The sequence below is a fragment of the Aquila chrysaetos genome, chromosome 1 (genome assembly GCF_900496995.4).
Source record: "Aquila chrysaetos chrysaetos chromosome 1, bAquChr1.4, whole genome shotgun sequence".
In the NCBI taxonomy this organism is placed as follows: Eukaryota; Metazoa; Chordata; class Aves; order Accipitriformes; family Accipitridae; genus Aquila; species Aquila chrysaetos.
The window spans coordinates 15,272,066-15,286,302 of record NC_044004.1 but is presented as its reverse complement, the minus strand read 5'-3'; the positions used below and the strand labels follow the sequence as shown (position 1 = coordinate 15,286,302).

Here is a 14,237-nt window from a genome sequence, read left to right as displayed (position 1 = left end):
TTTCATTCTTTAGTTTTTCTATTACATATTTATTTTAGTAATTAATTTAGCCAAACAAAAGTATGCCTGTTCAAGGCTGGAGGCAGACAAACAGTTGTAAACAAAATAACTCCCCCCACACACCTACTTCCTGTAATCCATTTGAAATTGCTGGTGATACTTAAATAAACATAGCATCTTTGTTCTGCATCATAGAAGTCATGATTAGAAAACAGAGCTTCATAATTGATTGCTGTGGCTCCTGTTATGATATCAGCGCAGGCCAAGGCTGAAGGAAAAGGATTTAAGAAAATACACATCCTGAGAATTTTTGCGCAGCATTAGTGCACTAAGCTGGTTTTTGGTGCAGGAAGCAGGTGTGACCTGACATTCCCACAGACTAGCACTCGAGGGCTGAACAGAACAGAAAGTCGCAGCCAACGGTCATATTATCCTGCAAACCTCTCTTTAGTCCCCTTTCAGCGGGAATATTAACCACCGCCCTGTCAAAGCTTGGAGAGGTGATTTAAGCCTTTCTCATCCACTGCTTATTTAAAGAGACCACTCTCAAATGCTTAGGTCCAGCTCACGCCAACCTCCCGGTCCTCACACGGCAGCCACAGCAACAGTTTCCAGTAGAAGGATGGAAAAAACCTGGCTGGTGTACAGGTACAGTGAGAACCCGGTCCTGCAATGCTTGTGCAAACAGCTCCACCAACGTGGACGGAAATTTAAACATCAAACCCTAAATCAATATAATCACGTGCCATTGGAGAACAGCAGTTCTCAAAGCAAGCTGATGAACAAGCAACTGTTCTTTGCACGCAAACGTACAGAAGTAAAACTACAGAAAAGAAGTACAAGTTTGGAACAGAAAACATAAGAAAAAATTCAGGAAGTCTAAAACTGAGAGGTTCCTGGCTGCCACCTGGCCCCAGTCAGTGGAGTGCCGATCTATCATTCGGCAAGTTACATCTTCAGGCGAGTGGTACTAAAACCTGTGTACAAACAGTGCTAATGCACCTTCTTTAGGAATATCCCACCTCCTTCGGATCTGTCAGACTGCATGAAGTGCCTCAGAGAGGAGTGGAGCTAAACTGATCAAAATCAACTGAGAAATGAGTTCCCCCACCAGCCTCTTTTTTTATTTTTGAGTTGTTTGGGCCTGCTTTTTACTCCCAGTAAATTTCAAGAGAGTTTGGCTGTTGGAATAATGGACGAAGATGTAGTATGTTAATGCTGGTTTTAATGCATTTTATCTTGAAAAAAACCACAGATCCGTTCTCGGCAAATACAGACCTATTTCAATAAATTAACCCTATGACTTAAAATAAATCCCCAGAAAGCCTTTTCCCCGCTGCTTTTAGGAAGCAGCGTTTCTGTCATTCTGGACATCCATCCTGCTTTAAATTCTTCTGGCTGAATAAAAAGCATTTCAGGGGGAAAAAAAAAATAAAAATAAAAAAAAATCAAAGCCACCTTGTAAAGTCCGGAAAACATAAACAAGAAGAAGTAAACGCAACTACAAGTGCTATCACTCTTTCATCCACGCGACCTCGCATGGGTGTTATTTTTGGGGGTACGGGAAGGAGGCGGTCGGCGGGGGGGGTTGAGGGGGGGACGGTTCTCTGTAGCCAGCGATTTATTTCCCCAGCCCCGGGAGATTATTTGGGGGAACTGTTATTGTTTTGGTACCGACGCGCGGGTGTCACCGCGGGCGGGTGTGCGGTGTCTCCGTGTGCGCCCACCCCGCGGTGCCGCCGGTCTCTGGCCGAGGGGCTGCCCGCGCCCCGCCGCGCCCCCCCCCCCCCCCCGCCCTCACCCCAGCGGGACGCCGGCCGCCGCGGGGGGGGCGGCGCCTCTCCGTGACGTACCGCGGGGCGGGGCGGGGCCGTACAAACAAGCCGGTGCCGGGCGCCGCCCGCGCCGCTTCCAGGCGGGCGAGGCGGGCGGCAGCGGGCGCTGGCTCGCTTCACCCGCCCCCCCCCCGCCGCCAACCCCGCCGCTGCCGCCGGCCCCCGCGGGCGCCCATGGAACAGCGGGGCGGGCGCTGCCCCACGGCTCCGCGCCCCGGCGGTGAGTGGATGCGCGGGGGGGGGGCTGTTCCTCGGAAGACAGCAGGGGAGCCCGCGGGAGCGCGGGAAGTTTGGGGTGGAAGCGGGTGCCGGAGCCGGGGCGACCGTGGAGGGGCGGGCGGGTGGGTGGGTGTCTGCCTGCCGCCCGCCCCGGGGGGTGCACAGGCGCTGGCACCCCGCGCTGCCGCCCGCCCCTCCGCCCGGCACCTGCTCCCGGCAGGTGGGAGCTCCGCGCCCGCGGGAGGCGAGCGCCGCGCCGCGCCGCTGCGGGGCTGAGGAGCGCGTCCGACCGACCGGGCGAAACCTCTCATCCCCGGCCCCGGGGAGGGGGGGACGGGTGGGCGGCAGCTACCCCCCAGCCTCCTTATTCACCGAGTCAGGCTGCGGGAGGCATCGCCGGCGGGGCGGGGAGGGGGGAGAAAAGAAGCGGAGAGGTGGGGAGCGGTCTGTCCAGATTTTTTCCCGGGGCACTTTATTTCTTTCCCTCCTTGCTTCCCTTGGGGCTAAATGACAAGGGCACGGAACGGCTGGGGTGTGGAAGCAGGGCGGCACAGCGCAGGGCTCCTACCTGACAGCAGAACAACTTGCAAAAGCTCCTCTGAGCATCTTTGATCCGTTCCCACGCCGAGCGCTGGAGCCGGCTGGATGCAGCGTGCTGAACTGGAACCTGGCAAGCTGCGTAGGGCTGGAGGGCAAAGTGGTCTTTGGGGGTGGCAGGAGAGCACAAAGCCTTAACTCAAGCTCGCTTCTGTTTTGAAGGACTGGCTCCGTAGAATAGTACAGGGAAGGCTTGGTTACTGCAGTTCTCAGGGTGCATTCCAGGGATAAGGGTGCAAGAGGTTCAAATCTTTGGGGGGGCAAAAAGGATGTCGGGAGGGAGGGAGGGGTGGCAGTCCCCAGCTGGAAGAGGTCTGCTTTGGTCTTGTTTTCCATCCATCCCAAAGATCAGGAAAAGGCACCCACCTAAGTACAGGCAATTCAATCACCTCAGTTGACTGGGAATTAAAGCATATGACTCCCCTTCCTCTCTACCTTAGTGCAATAGGTTGAGGGCTTCCCCTGTTCCAAGACTGTTCCTCTTTTGATGCTGGGGAGGAAAAAAGAATATCTGGGAAGTCCTACGAATGAATGGTGTGGGGATGGAGTGTCTGCAGGGATCATCCTTCCAGCACGAGAGACCCATTCATTGCCCACTCCCGCTGACAGCCTCTGCAGTGTATATGGCAAGTGGAACATTTAGTAGAACAGGTTCAGTTCCATGTATGCCTGTGTATTGTCTGGCTATCAATATGTAAATATATATATATAAATATAATAACTATTACAATTTACATCTGCCAGCATTTCGTGCACTCTTGAAGAAGTGCATTTCCCCCATTGCTCAGAAATGAGCACCTATCAGTAAGAGTGCAGTTACTGACATCAGCTTTAGCTAGCTCTTGCACATCCACCCTTTCAGTACCCACCCTGTGTTTTTGTGGGTTTTTTTTCTCCTTTTTGGAAAATGCAGAGGTTTTTGATATTACATAGCCAAACAAATGCCTCCAGTAGGTCAGCAGCAAGATTATGCATCTGAAGCAAAGCCAGCTGCTGCAGTGGGAAGGCACTAATTTGACAGAGCAAATTCCAACCCCAGCATTGCCAGGTTCCAGTCTGTGTCCCCTCCTTGTCAGGATACTACCTTGGTTATTCTGAAGGAGCCATATGCTTCCACAGACATTACAGAAAAACAGAGTGGGTGGAAAACGGTTTTCCAATACACAAGAATACTTGCATGTATAGATACATATAATTCTTCTGCTTTTCATTAGAGGAAACCAGAAAAGTTTTTATTAGCCTGACTAGCATGGGATCTCCCCCTTCCCTCTTCTAGAAATGCCACCCAGAGCCAAGAAGCTATCAGAGCCCAAAAATATGTCGAAGCTGATGGATTTCCATGAAAAGTTTTGATCATTAGAAAAAGAAAACTAAAAATATGCCTGGGCAGTCCAAAATGGAAGATCCTGCTAGGTCATCTCAATTCTCACTCCAGAGCATGAGGGTTCCCTCCAGGTCACCATGTAGGGCTTCGCTTAGTAAATTGATTGGTTTAGCTAAGTCTAATACAGTGACGACCTCACCAGTACGCACTCTGCTCCAGTATTATTCCGAAGGCAAGAGATCAGAGGACACAGAAATCAGCTTGGAATATGAACTAAAAGATTATTTGGAGGTTTGGGGGTTTTTTATTTTATTCTTTTAAATGTTTTACTGGTATTTGAAATGGGGCCCACAGCTACAGAGTGGTAAGAAATTGCTTGGCAGAGGAAATGAGAATGGGATTGCTTAATCTGCTGCATTCCCTTTTTCAATACATCCAGTTAAGGTGAGCCTTTGTACAGAAAGGGAGCAAGACAGGACAGAGCCATCCTTTCACACAGGTTGTTTTCTTGAGGACAGCTTTGATGAATTAGGAAGCAACTCTATTAACTGTGCAATAGATTTCTGCTTCCTAATTAGAATGTGACCCATTTTGCTTGGGAAGTGGGGTGGGGAGTAATTTCTGGATTTTAAATTGAACATTTGGGTTTACGGGGGGATAGAGAAGGCAGTGGTACAGTGTACGCTTTCTCTTTATGAAAAAAAAATTGAGTCCTGACAGGTATTAAAAAATTGCTAGAAGGTGGTACGGGGATTCCATATTAGCATTCAGTACAAAAATTTCTGTGCATCCTGAGCTTTTCAAGTTTATTTTTATTCTTCTGCAATGTCCCATTTTATTTTTACCTGCATGAGGTTCTCTGAAATCTAGGGTATTCTCTCTTCTAAAAATTTTTATCATCTCTTGGCATGAAAGATTGGAATGGTCCCTTCTGACCTTAAGAAAGAGAGTGCATGTTATATATAACTACAGTCTATTATGGATTTGCTACTTTATTGCTCACACTGGAGTTGAGCTCCTTCTTTAAAAGTCATGAACTGGTGACCTAGCTAATTTGTATAAACTGTATTTATCACAGCAGGTACAGAAATACGGCAGATTTCAGCCAAAAATACTTCCTACCAAGTCAGCCTTTCTCAGCTGGTTAAGTTCCCCTGACCAAAATTCAGAGACTTTAAGTATATTTCTGAAGTCTTAGAGCTGATAGACAATACATCATCTTAACAGCACTGAAATTATGATTAGATTTCTTAACATGCTGACTATAAAAGTTAAAGCCATGGTTTAATCTCTACAGGTTGTGCAGCATTTTTTAACGTAATTTGGGAAATGTACCTAGACAATATCATTTAGGCACTGTAATACAGGTTCATACAGTTATTTATCTTTTCACCTCCCCTCTTAATGCACAGATGGCTTTTTTTATATAACATGAGGTGATCAATAGTTTATGCCCCTAGAGATCTATGGCTTCAGTACTATATAGTTCTATTTAATTTAATACACTTGTCTCTGTAGCACTCACTGAAGTAGGCAATTACTTGTAGTTAATTACTGGAAACTAGAATTTGAGCATTTCATTGGCACATGTTGTTTAAAACTTTTGTTAAAATGTGATTAAAAACAGTGTGGGGGGGAAGTGTGGGAAGCATTTCTTCATGAAGAGGGCATTGTGAGACAGTTTAATATTAAAAATAGCAAAATGCAGAATACATTTCCAAGGAAAAAAAGTTTCATAAACTAGATTAGATTTAAAAAAAAAAAAGTAAAAATTTGTTCCCTTTACTCTGCTCTTGACTGAGCTTTAAGTGATAGCTGTACTACCGAGTTTTATGCTAACTGGACACAAAGTGTCACTTGAAAGTGCTCATATAAACAACTAAAGAATATATCCTATGGCAGATACCATCTAGTCTTAGAGGATAGGAATATATACTGTTCATATCAATGAGTTCTTGAAGAATTTCAAGTACACTACAATTGATCTAAGTTCAGTTTTTTAAACACGACTGAATACAAATGTTCAGATCACTGACTTTTCATCAGTTTAGAAAGTTGTTTGTAGAGTTGGTTAGCTCAGTTATGGATTTTTTTTTTTCAACATGAGAAGCCAGCATAGCAGATGTGTGGGTTGTACTGCACAGCTAGTTTTAACCAGCAATGTTAGTCTTATATTTTGCAGTACTGAGTGCCCAAATATGTGCAAAGGAAAATACAGTCCACAAACTGTCCTGAGGTTCTATCACATCTGCAAAACTAAATATACTTTATAAGAACAGAATGTCTCCCTCAGATTTTCAGCTCTAATCTCCCTCTAGAGACAAACTTTAGCAACTGATCTATGGTTCTCGTTCAGGCAAGACTGTGCTTTTTTAGATGCCTGGGCAAAGATCTCTCCAGTGATAGGCTTCAGTTCTGCAAGGAGAGAAAGTGAGGGCATCTGAAACTTAACCTGTTCATCCTCAGTCCCTCGAGAACCATAAAAACAGAGCTTCCCTTTAAGGAAGGTGAAGTCACCTGCGTGTTCATCGAAAGTATGTAGTCTCCCCTCTCCTAGTCACCGTCCTGGTAGTAACTGTGTCCCATTAGCTCTGCTAAACCTCTCGGTGTGTTGCTGTGGGCTTTTTCGTGAAGTATTCCCCTGTCAGATTTGCTAGCAGACTCTACCTGATGCTTACTGACTGCCCTACAGACTCTCTGTATGTTCCCTCCTACCTGCTTCAGCAGCTAACTTGATGGTTCTTAGGAAAGTTCAGAGCTAAATCCAGTGCCATCCCACCTGCAGCAAAAATTAAGTTATCAGTTCAGGTAAAAACTACCTTGTTTTGTTAATGCTAATTAAACTAAAAATTATATATCATCTAGGTAGTTTAGGCTGTGCCACTGAGTGAGTATAAACATACCAAGGCATTAAGATACCTTGGTAATGTGGTAAAAGATAGTCAGAAGTCAAAATGGTGACACATGTTTAAAGAGCACTGTGATATGTTTAAAAGTCAATGAAATATGGCAGCTGTGGCCCTCATACTGCATTTGCTGAGAAAAGCTTCCATTTATTTCCAAGTTACTATTACTTTTGAAGAAGTTTTAATCATGAAAGCTGATTCGATTGGCAATGTCCACATTGAATCTTGTTGAATAAACAGTATGGCACATTTTGCTAATTAATTGGAGAAAGCAGAAGAAAAGATTAAGCAAAAGCAATCAGACTTTTTGAAAAGTCTTGGTGTAATCTTCAAAGCACCATTTAACATAAACTGTGTTTCTTTTACCAACTTGCTCGTTTACTTGTAGCAAATACAATAGTAATGACTGTCAGTTAAATTTTTGTACTAATCTGGAATACAAAGTCATTGAGTGAAGTCACGTATGCTCTGCATGACTTGCAGAGGCAGTGAAGAGAATTCTTAAAGCAGAAAAGTAATTTGGCAGAGTGGCTGCTACAAACTTTTCAGTGCATGCTTGTTATTTGTGGGTCCAAAAAAACTGTTTCAACAATTATAAAGCTACAGAATACATGTTTGCATCATTTTATATAAACTGCTGTAATTCTAGCCACCAAACTGCAGATCTGCATAAAGTGTTAAAGAGGACATAAGAAAAGAAAGCTGAATGACAACCAATTTATATGCTGTTTTATTCCTGGACACCAATTTGCCCACACAACATATGTTTTGTGCTGAATTTAGAGGCACACTCATGTCCATTGTGTTGCATTAGTCTAACACAACAAAAAAAATTGATCCCGATATCAAACCTATATAGTTTGAGAGAAACAAAAGAGAATGGAAAGAAAAGGCAGACAAAGCTTTATTGCTTGCAAGCAAAACAACAATAGCATATAGGTACTTTGAATAGCATAATTATTGATGTGGTTCATTGGGTGTGCATAAAGACAGTAAATGCTACAGACACTGTAGCAGTGTTCTGCAGTGTAACACCTGATGCACACCTGAAGAAACACTTGGGGAGGAACAATGAAATTCTGTATGTCTCAAACAGAAGATACTCCCGTGTTATTCTGAGGTCACATGTTGCAACAGAAAACAGTTGCTTTTTATTTATAAAAAGCTATCCCCCAGAAAGTATTTAAGAATGGGAAGACACTGAGGCAGAGCTCCACTGAGGCTCAGAAAGCTATCTGAGGTGAGGCCCTTTGCACCACACCTGTAATGTCCCACAAGTCTGATTTCAAAGACCAATGCCAGCCAAAACAAGAGTAGAGCTACAGCTAAGAGATATCTTGCTGTGTGTTTTATTTCCTCCAAATATTCCCATGTTATACTTGGCCACAGGAAGGCTTGAATAACAAAAGTTGGCAACTGAGTAGTATGCAAACTATGAATTAAAAATTAACAGACCCAATGGATTGGTATACATAGTTCATTAAAAAAAAAACCTTAAAAATCCCAGCAGTGTGTTGTCACTAATATCTGAGACCAGCAGCTAAAAGTTAATCTTTCCAGAGACAGACAGCCTATGGCAGAACTTGGCTATTAGCGTAGCATATTTCAGTCTAACTACAAATAAATAAGGGTTCCTACCATTAGGCTTTAACTTAACTCCTTTCAACAACAGTTCAACCTGTTCCTCACTGGAATCCTATTATGCTTTTCCAGTAAGGTGTTAAGACAACAACTCAGACTTACTATTTATGGAGCTAGCGACTCTTAAAATATACTCTGAAGTAAGTGGCTATTCCTTTAATCTGTGACCTTAAAATTCAGCAAGAGTTGATGTTTTGTTGCTCTTAGGTACTGAGCTGCCCATCAGTCACTGATCCCGTCTGGCTTGTGCTGTACCATTTGCTCCCATTGCTGCTGAATATCTCAGTATTCAGCAGGGTATCTCAGTGGGGACATCCACCATGAATTTACCTATATCGAATTATCTGTCACCCAGTGTCCTGCCACCAACATCCTCAGTGTGGGGCTAATAATTAAGATTATTTCTTGTTAAAACTGAAGTAGATTAAGCTGAGAAAGATTAACAGGAATGGTGAGGACAGGGAAAGAGAGCAGAAGATTAATGACGACAGCCAAAATGGAGCTCTTTCAGCCAGATAAAACCTAACAGTGACCAAAAATGGAAGAACAACAAATTCCTCTGCAAAGTTGCCTCACGTCAGACATCACAGAACAGCCCAGGGCGTGACCTTCTACCCAAGACAGGGCATACCCGTGAGCTCAAAGCCTGCAGGCATACAGGGAAGCATACATGCTTTTGACTTCACATTTATCATGACACTTTGCTTCCCTCTCCTCCCAGCCTTGATTTCTGCTTCCTAACAATATAGCTGCCTTGTAACCCTTTAAAAGTGATTAGAAAAAGGGAATGCATAAAAGTAATAAGCAGTAGTAAACATCAGGAAGCAGACCTGCTCCATTCAGGATGGAGTCACGACCTGTGTAAATGCAAAGCTATCAAACAGAACTTTCTAGATCACTTAAAAACACATCATTAGTCTTTGTCACACTGGGACTTAGCTTATTGTGGAAAAGTCATTAGTTTCTTTTCAGATTCTCTGGAGAATTTCCAAAACCTAGCCCTTGCATTTCCTCAGGTTGTTCATACATAATTTCATATTTCAGCCCTTGTTAGCCGGTACAGTATGCACTGTTCCAAGACTAAATTCATAATTACAGTAGCCTACTAAGGCAAAGCAGTCAGGTGCTCCGCCATTGTGGCTTCCACTTCTAAATGGAGTTAGACAATACCAAAATCATACTTACACCAGCCCTCCACTGAGGTTATAAAGTCTTTGGAAGGCATCTTAATTCAGGGAGCTTGTATACACAGCCTGCTCGGAATGTGACAATCTAACAGCTATGCTATATGGGAGGCCATTAAGATTTCACTTCAAACATTGCATTAAAAATACCCTGACCTTTAAATGGAGTTCAGCGGTGGTATTTAGTAGTCTTTTGATAAAGTTAGTTGTTTACATCACAGCAGCTTGCTGGCTAACTCTCAAAATGAACTTCAGAAGTATCCATTGTGTATTTTCTTTCCTGAGTATCATGACTGGAACCACAGCTCTTTTAGCATTTTGTTGATGCAGTCATACTCTAGTCTATGGTTTCATTATCTTACCTTTTTGCAGGGCCAGAGTGCGTACCACCTGACTCTATCCTTAGAAACCCTAAGCACAAAGCAAATGTGAACTTTGCTTAATGACACAAAAATTCAACTTTTCCTTGGTCTACCACTCACCCAGAGCTGCTCCTAACTTCTTCCTAGAAGAACGTTACCTTCCTGTGGTTGGACAGCTCTATCTATATTGCATGAGCCTTTTTCCCAGGAGGCTTTACTTGTAAGGTTCCTGTCACATGGTCCTTTAGGGGGCTATAATTCCCAGACTTCCTACAAGACCCTCAGCTTTTAGGAAGGCTCTTTTGGTCCAGCCCACACCTTTTCTTTTTTATGTTTTGTTTCCAAGATAAACCTATTCTTGCAGACAAAAAAAGCACTTAATTCTCTTGTGATTGTTGTTCAACTCCAATGAAATCAGATTTAAAAAAAAATAATAAAAAATAATACTCCGGGTGCATCTTGGGTGCAAGAGAAAGATTCAGAATGTTCATGTCTCCTGATGGCTGCAAATAATTTTCTCATGGCATTATTGTATGTGCCTGCCTTTAAAAGAATTTAATCATACCAAATGATCTACGAGGCTAGAGTTGGGAAAGCTAAAGAAAGAAGTTTGTTCAGTTGTGAAAAGCAAAAGATACTCGCAGTGTGGCTTTAGCAGTGATATGTCTGAGTATAAAATAATGTGCTGCTTTTCTTTTTCTTTTCCCTCTTTCAGCAAAGTTTCCGTTTGAGAAATACGCGTTCACTCAGCAAACCAAAAACAACTTTTAAAGGTTGTTCTCGGTGGAAATCGCTCTATGCCCCATTACCTGCTTGAGTGAAACCAGACTAAGAACTTCTGTCATGGCAGCTTTTCTGCTGGGAGCTGTGTTGCTTATTGTTCAACCTCAGATAGTGCCTTCCAGACCGGCTATAAATTCGAAGGCTGAGACTTCTTCTCAGTCTGTTCAGAGAGAGCTTTTAAAGAAGACGTCTCAAAAAAATGACTTCAAGGAAAACATTCATTCTAATGGATCATGCCGGCAGCTGCCACAGACTATCATTATTGGAGTGAGAAAAGGTGGAACAAGAGCTTTGTTAGAGATGTTGAGTCTCCATCCAGATATTGCGGCAGCAGAAAGTGAAGTTCACTTCTTTGACTGGGAAGATCATTACAAAAATGGATTGCAGTGGTATATTAATCAAATGCCATTCTCTTATCCCCATCAGATCACCATGGAAAAAACTCCAGCATATTTCACGTCACCTAAAGTGCCTGAAAGAGTTTATAACATGAACCAATCAATGACACTACTCCTCATTTTAAGAGACCCAAGTGAGAGAGTACTATCAGATTACACCCAAGTGTTCTATAATCACATGCAGAAGCACAAGCCGTATCCATCCATTGAACAATTCCTGATTAAAGATGGTGAACTCAATGTGGACTACAAGGCAATAAACAGAAGCTTATACTACATTCACATGCAAAACTGGCTGAAGTATTTTCCTCTTGATCGTATCCACATTGTAGATGGGGATAAACTAATCAAAGATCCCTTCCCAGAAATAGAGAAGGTAGAGAGATTTTTGAAGTTATCGCCACAGATAAATGCTTCAAACTTTTATTTCAATAAAACTAAAGGCTTCTACTGCCTAAGGGACAGTGGTAGAGAGCGTTGTTTACATGAGTCAAAAGGACGAGCACACCCACAAGTAGATACCCGGTTACTCGAGAAACTGCATGAATATTTCCATGAACCCAACAAGAAATTTTTTGAGCTTGTGGGCAGAACATTTGACTGGCACTCATCTGTGGCAAGTTAGTGGTAAACTTCAGAACCTATGTTCCAGTGTACATTCAGAAATTTTAAAAAGGGCATTTAAGCTATAATTTATTTGTAAAATCCATAAATACTTCTGTACAGTATTAGATTCACAATTGCCATATATACTGGTTATATTTTTCTACTTGTTAAATTTGAAAGCATTTTGTATTGTTTTTCATGGTTGTTAACATTGTGTATGATGTGTCTATATGAAGAAACTAAATTATTTCACTGCAGAAGATGTTCTCTTGAGAATGCGTTGTCTTTTTAATAAATAAGAAATTCATTTCAGCAGAACCTTTCAGAATTATTTGAATACTTTGGCCTTTCTGGACTATTCTGGACTTTCTCCTCTAATTGCTAATGAATATGCTAAACTTTACATTTCCATTTTTCTTGCTTTAAAATGTGGTTTAATAATTTGTTTTTCCTTTGAAAATATTGTTGTAGTTAGCAAATTGTTCCATCCTGCTTTATAAAATTATTCCCAATAAAGTGGTGGTACTTATACATGTTGGGACATGCACACCCAAAGGACAATGGAAGTCTCTGTGTAGTATGACGTATTAACTGCTGTACTTACCTTTGTATTTACTGTTATAACAAGTGCTACTCAAATTCTTTGGCAGTACAGTGCAGGTTTCATGGCAGATTTTTAAAGATTCTGTGGGGACCTGCTCATAAAATCCAGAGTTAGCTGCAGAAATACGGTCAACCTGAAAGCTTCCTACAGTCTCTGAATGTATATATGCTTCATAAAGAAGGAGAGTTGAGAGAAGAATTTAAGCAATATAGGGACATTTTCAAGGTTACTTATGACTGTTCCTACATTTTATAGCACATTTATGCTTTGCCATCACTGAAAACGAACACTTACACCAGAAGAATTAGTTGGTCTACATTCCAATAAGCGGCAACTTCATTCATATGAATATTACCACACTTGTACCCCATTTAAGGCTGTTTTCTATGAGTTGAACTGGTGCTTTGTGCAACTGAAAATTGCCCATGGACTACTGTTCATTTAATCTCTTTCCAAGAACCATGATGCCAAGTCTTGATTAGACTTGCGTGCTGTGGGATTAACTCAAATTCCAGGAACTTTTATGGTCTTCCATCTGCTAAAAATGGAAGTTAGATGTTAGTACGTTGGTAAAAATTACAGCTCTCCTTGTCTACAGTAGTTATGTCTTGTCAGCCATCAGTTTCTAGAGTTAGAGTTAATCCTGTTTCCACACAAGGCTTGCTATGGTACTTTCATTCTGAGCTCCTAATTTTCATTTTATGATCTTGAGTTTAGCTGTTGAATGTGCAGTGGCAACACCCTGTAAATTTGAACTTGTAACCAATTGTTACAATCCTTTATAAAATTCAAATGTAGAATCATTAATTTTTTTCTGGTGAGATGGTGCAAACTTGGGCACTATGACAAGGTACTGTCTGGATGCAAATATCCCATATTATGCTGTTTGCATGAAAATTTGCAGATGCTGCCCCTCTCTCTCCTGCTCCTTGTGCACCTGCCCAAGCTGTATTCAACCTCAGAGAGGTTGGTGGTGTTTTATAAAGTAGACCTTTGACGAAAGCCTACAATGAAATGGTATTGTACTCAATAAAATATTTTCTGAATTGCATCTTTCTTTTCTCTTTTGTTCATCAGTTTCTAGTTAGGAAGACCAGAATTTAGGACTCAACTCCAGTTCAGATTGCAGTTAAATGTTACTTAAGACTTTAGCTGTAGCCTAGTGGATTGATTGGAAAGCAGTTGTTTGCTACTGGGTTGTGCCTGCATGGTCCATTGCTGACCCAGAATATACAACAAGGAGGGAAAGTTCCTGGTGGCAATAATGTCACCTCTTACATGAGGCAGATGCCAAAAATAGCAGGATTATAGTACCATCATGCTCCTATTAAAGTTTTACAAAAGAGAAAATTGGGGGAGGGAGGGTTGTAAGGTGGGACAGTATTTTTTTGTATGCTCATTAGTATCCCATTTCCTTGCTAATGTGATCTCTTGCAGGAGCCATCTGGACCTAAGAGATTTTGGCCAGACGAAAGGCTTCCCACCTTAGTATAGTCCCATCTTCACTAGTGCCTTCCCACAGTCTCAGACTAAGCTCACCCCATTCACCAACTTTTTGCTGGGAAAGGAAAAATACTACCAGGGTATGTGACCAGGAGCCAGAGGAAGGCAGGGTTGCATCAAGTTCACCTGCAGCAGGTCATACAGGGCAGTATAGGGCATAAGTGTTGAATTGTGAATGCCAGAGCAATATTAACACCCAATGCTGGTACTGAGAATACTTTTAGATGTATAATGCTCCTTGATACCAGTATCTTGCCTGTCACTAAGCAGGACAC

The 14,237-nt window shown here is 42.3% G+C and overlaps 1 protein-coding gene across 3 annotated transcripts; it reads left to right on the top strand.

Moving 5' to 3' along the window:
* Positions 1 to 1,895: 1,895 nt before the first annotated feature.
* HS3ST1 (heparan sulfate-glucosamine 3-sulfotransferase 1) lies at positions 1,896 to 13,510 on the top strand. 3 transcript variants are annotated; one of them, XM_030024538.2, is made up of 3 exons: positions 3,522 to 4,266; positions 6,352 to 6,482; positions 10,784 to 13,510. In XM_030024538.2, exon 3 carries the CDS (start codon positions 10,912 to 10,914, stop codon positions 11,872 to 11,874), a length of 963 nt encoding a protein of 320 aa, XP_029880398.1. In that variant the 5' UTR covers positions 3,522 to 4,266; positions 6,352 to 6,482; positions 10,784 to 10,911; the 3' UTR covers positions 11,875 to 13,510. The 3 variants fall into 3 exon arrangements, with proteins under 3 accessions (XP_029880381.1, XP_029880398.1, XP_029880391.1); XM_030024521.1 differs by lacking the exons at positions 3,522 to 4,266; positions 6,352 to 6,482 and adding an exon at positions 1,896 to 2,055; XM_030024531.2 differs by lacking the exon at positions 6,352 to 6,482.
* The last annotated feature ends 727 nt before the right edge of the window (positions 13,511 to 14,237 follow it).

Excerpts from the sequence above, each read along its gene's own strand:
- HS3ST1 (XM_030024521.1), top strand. The coding sequence starts at position 10,912 with ATGGCAGCTTTTCTGCTGGGAGCTGTGTTGCTTATTGTTCAACCTCAG.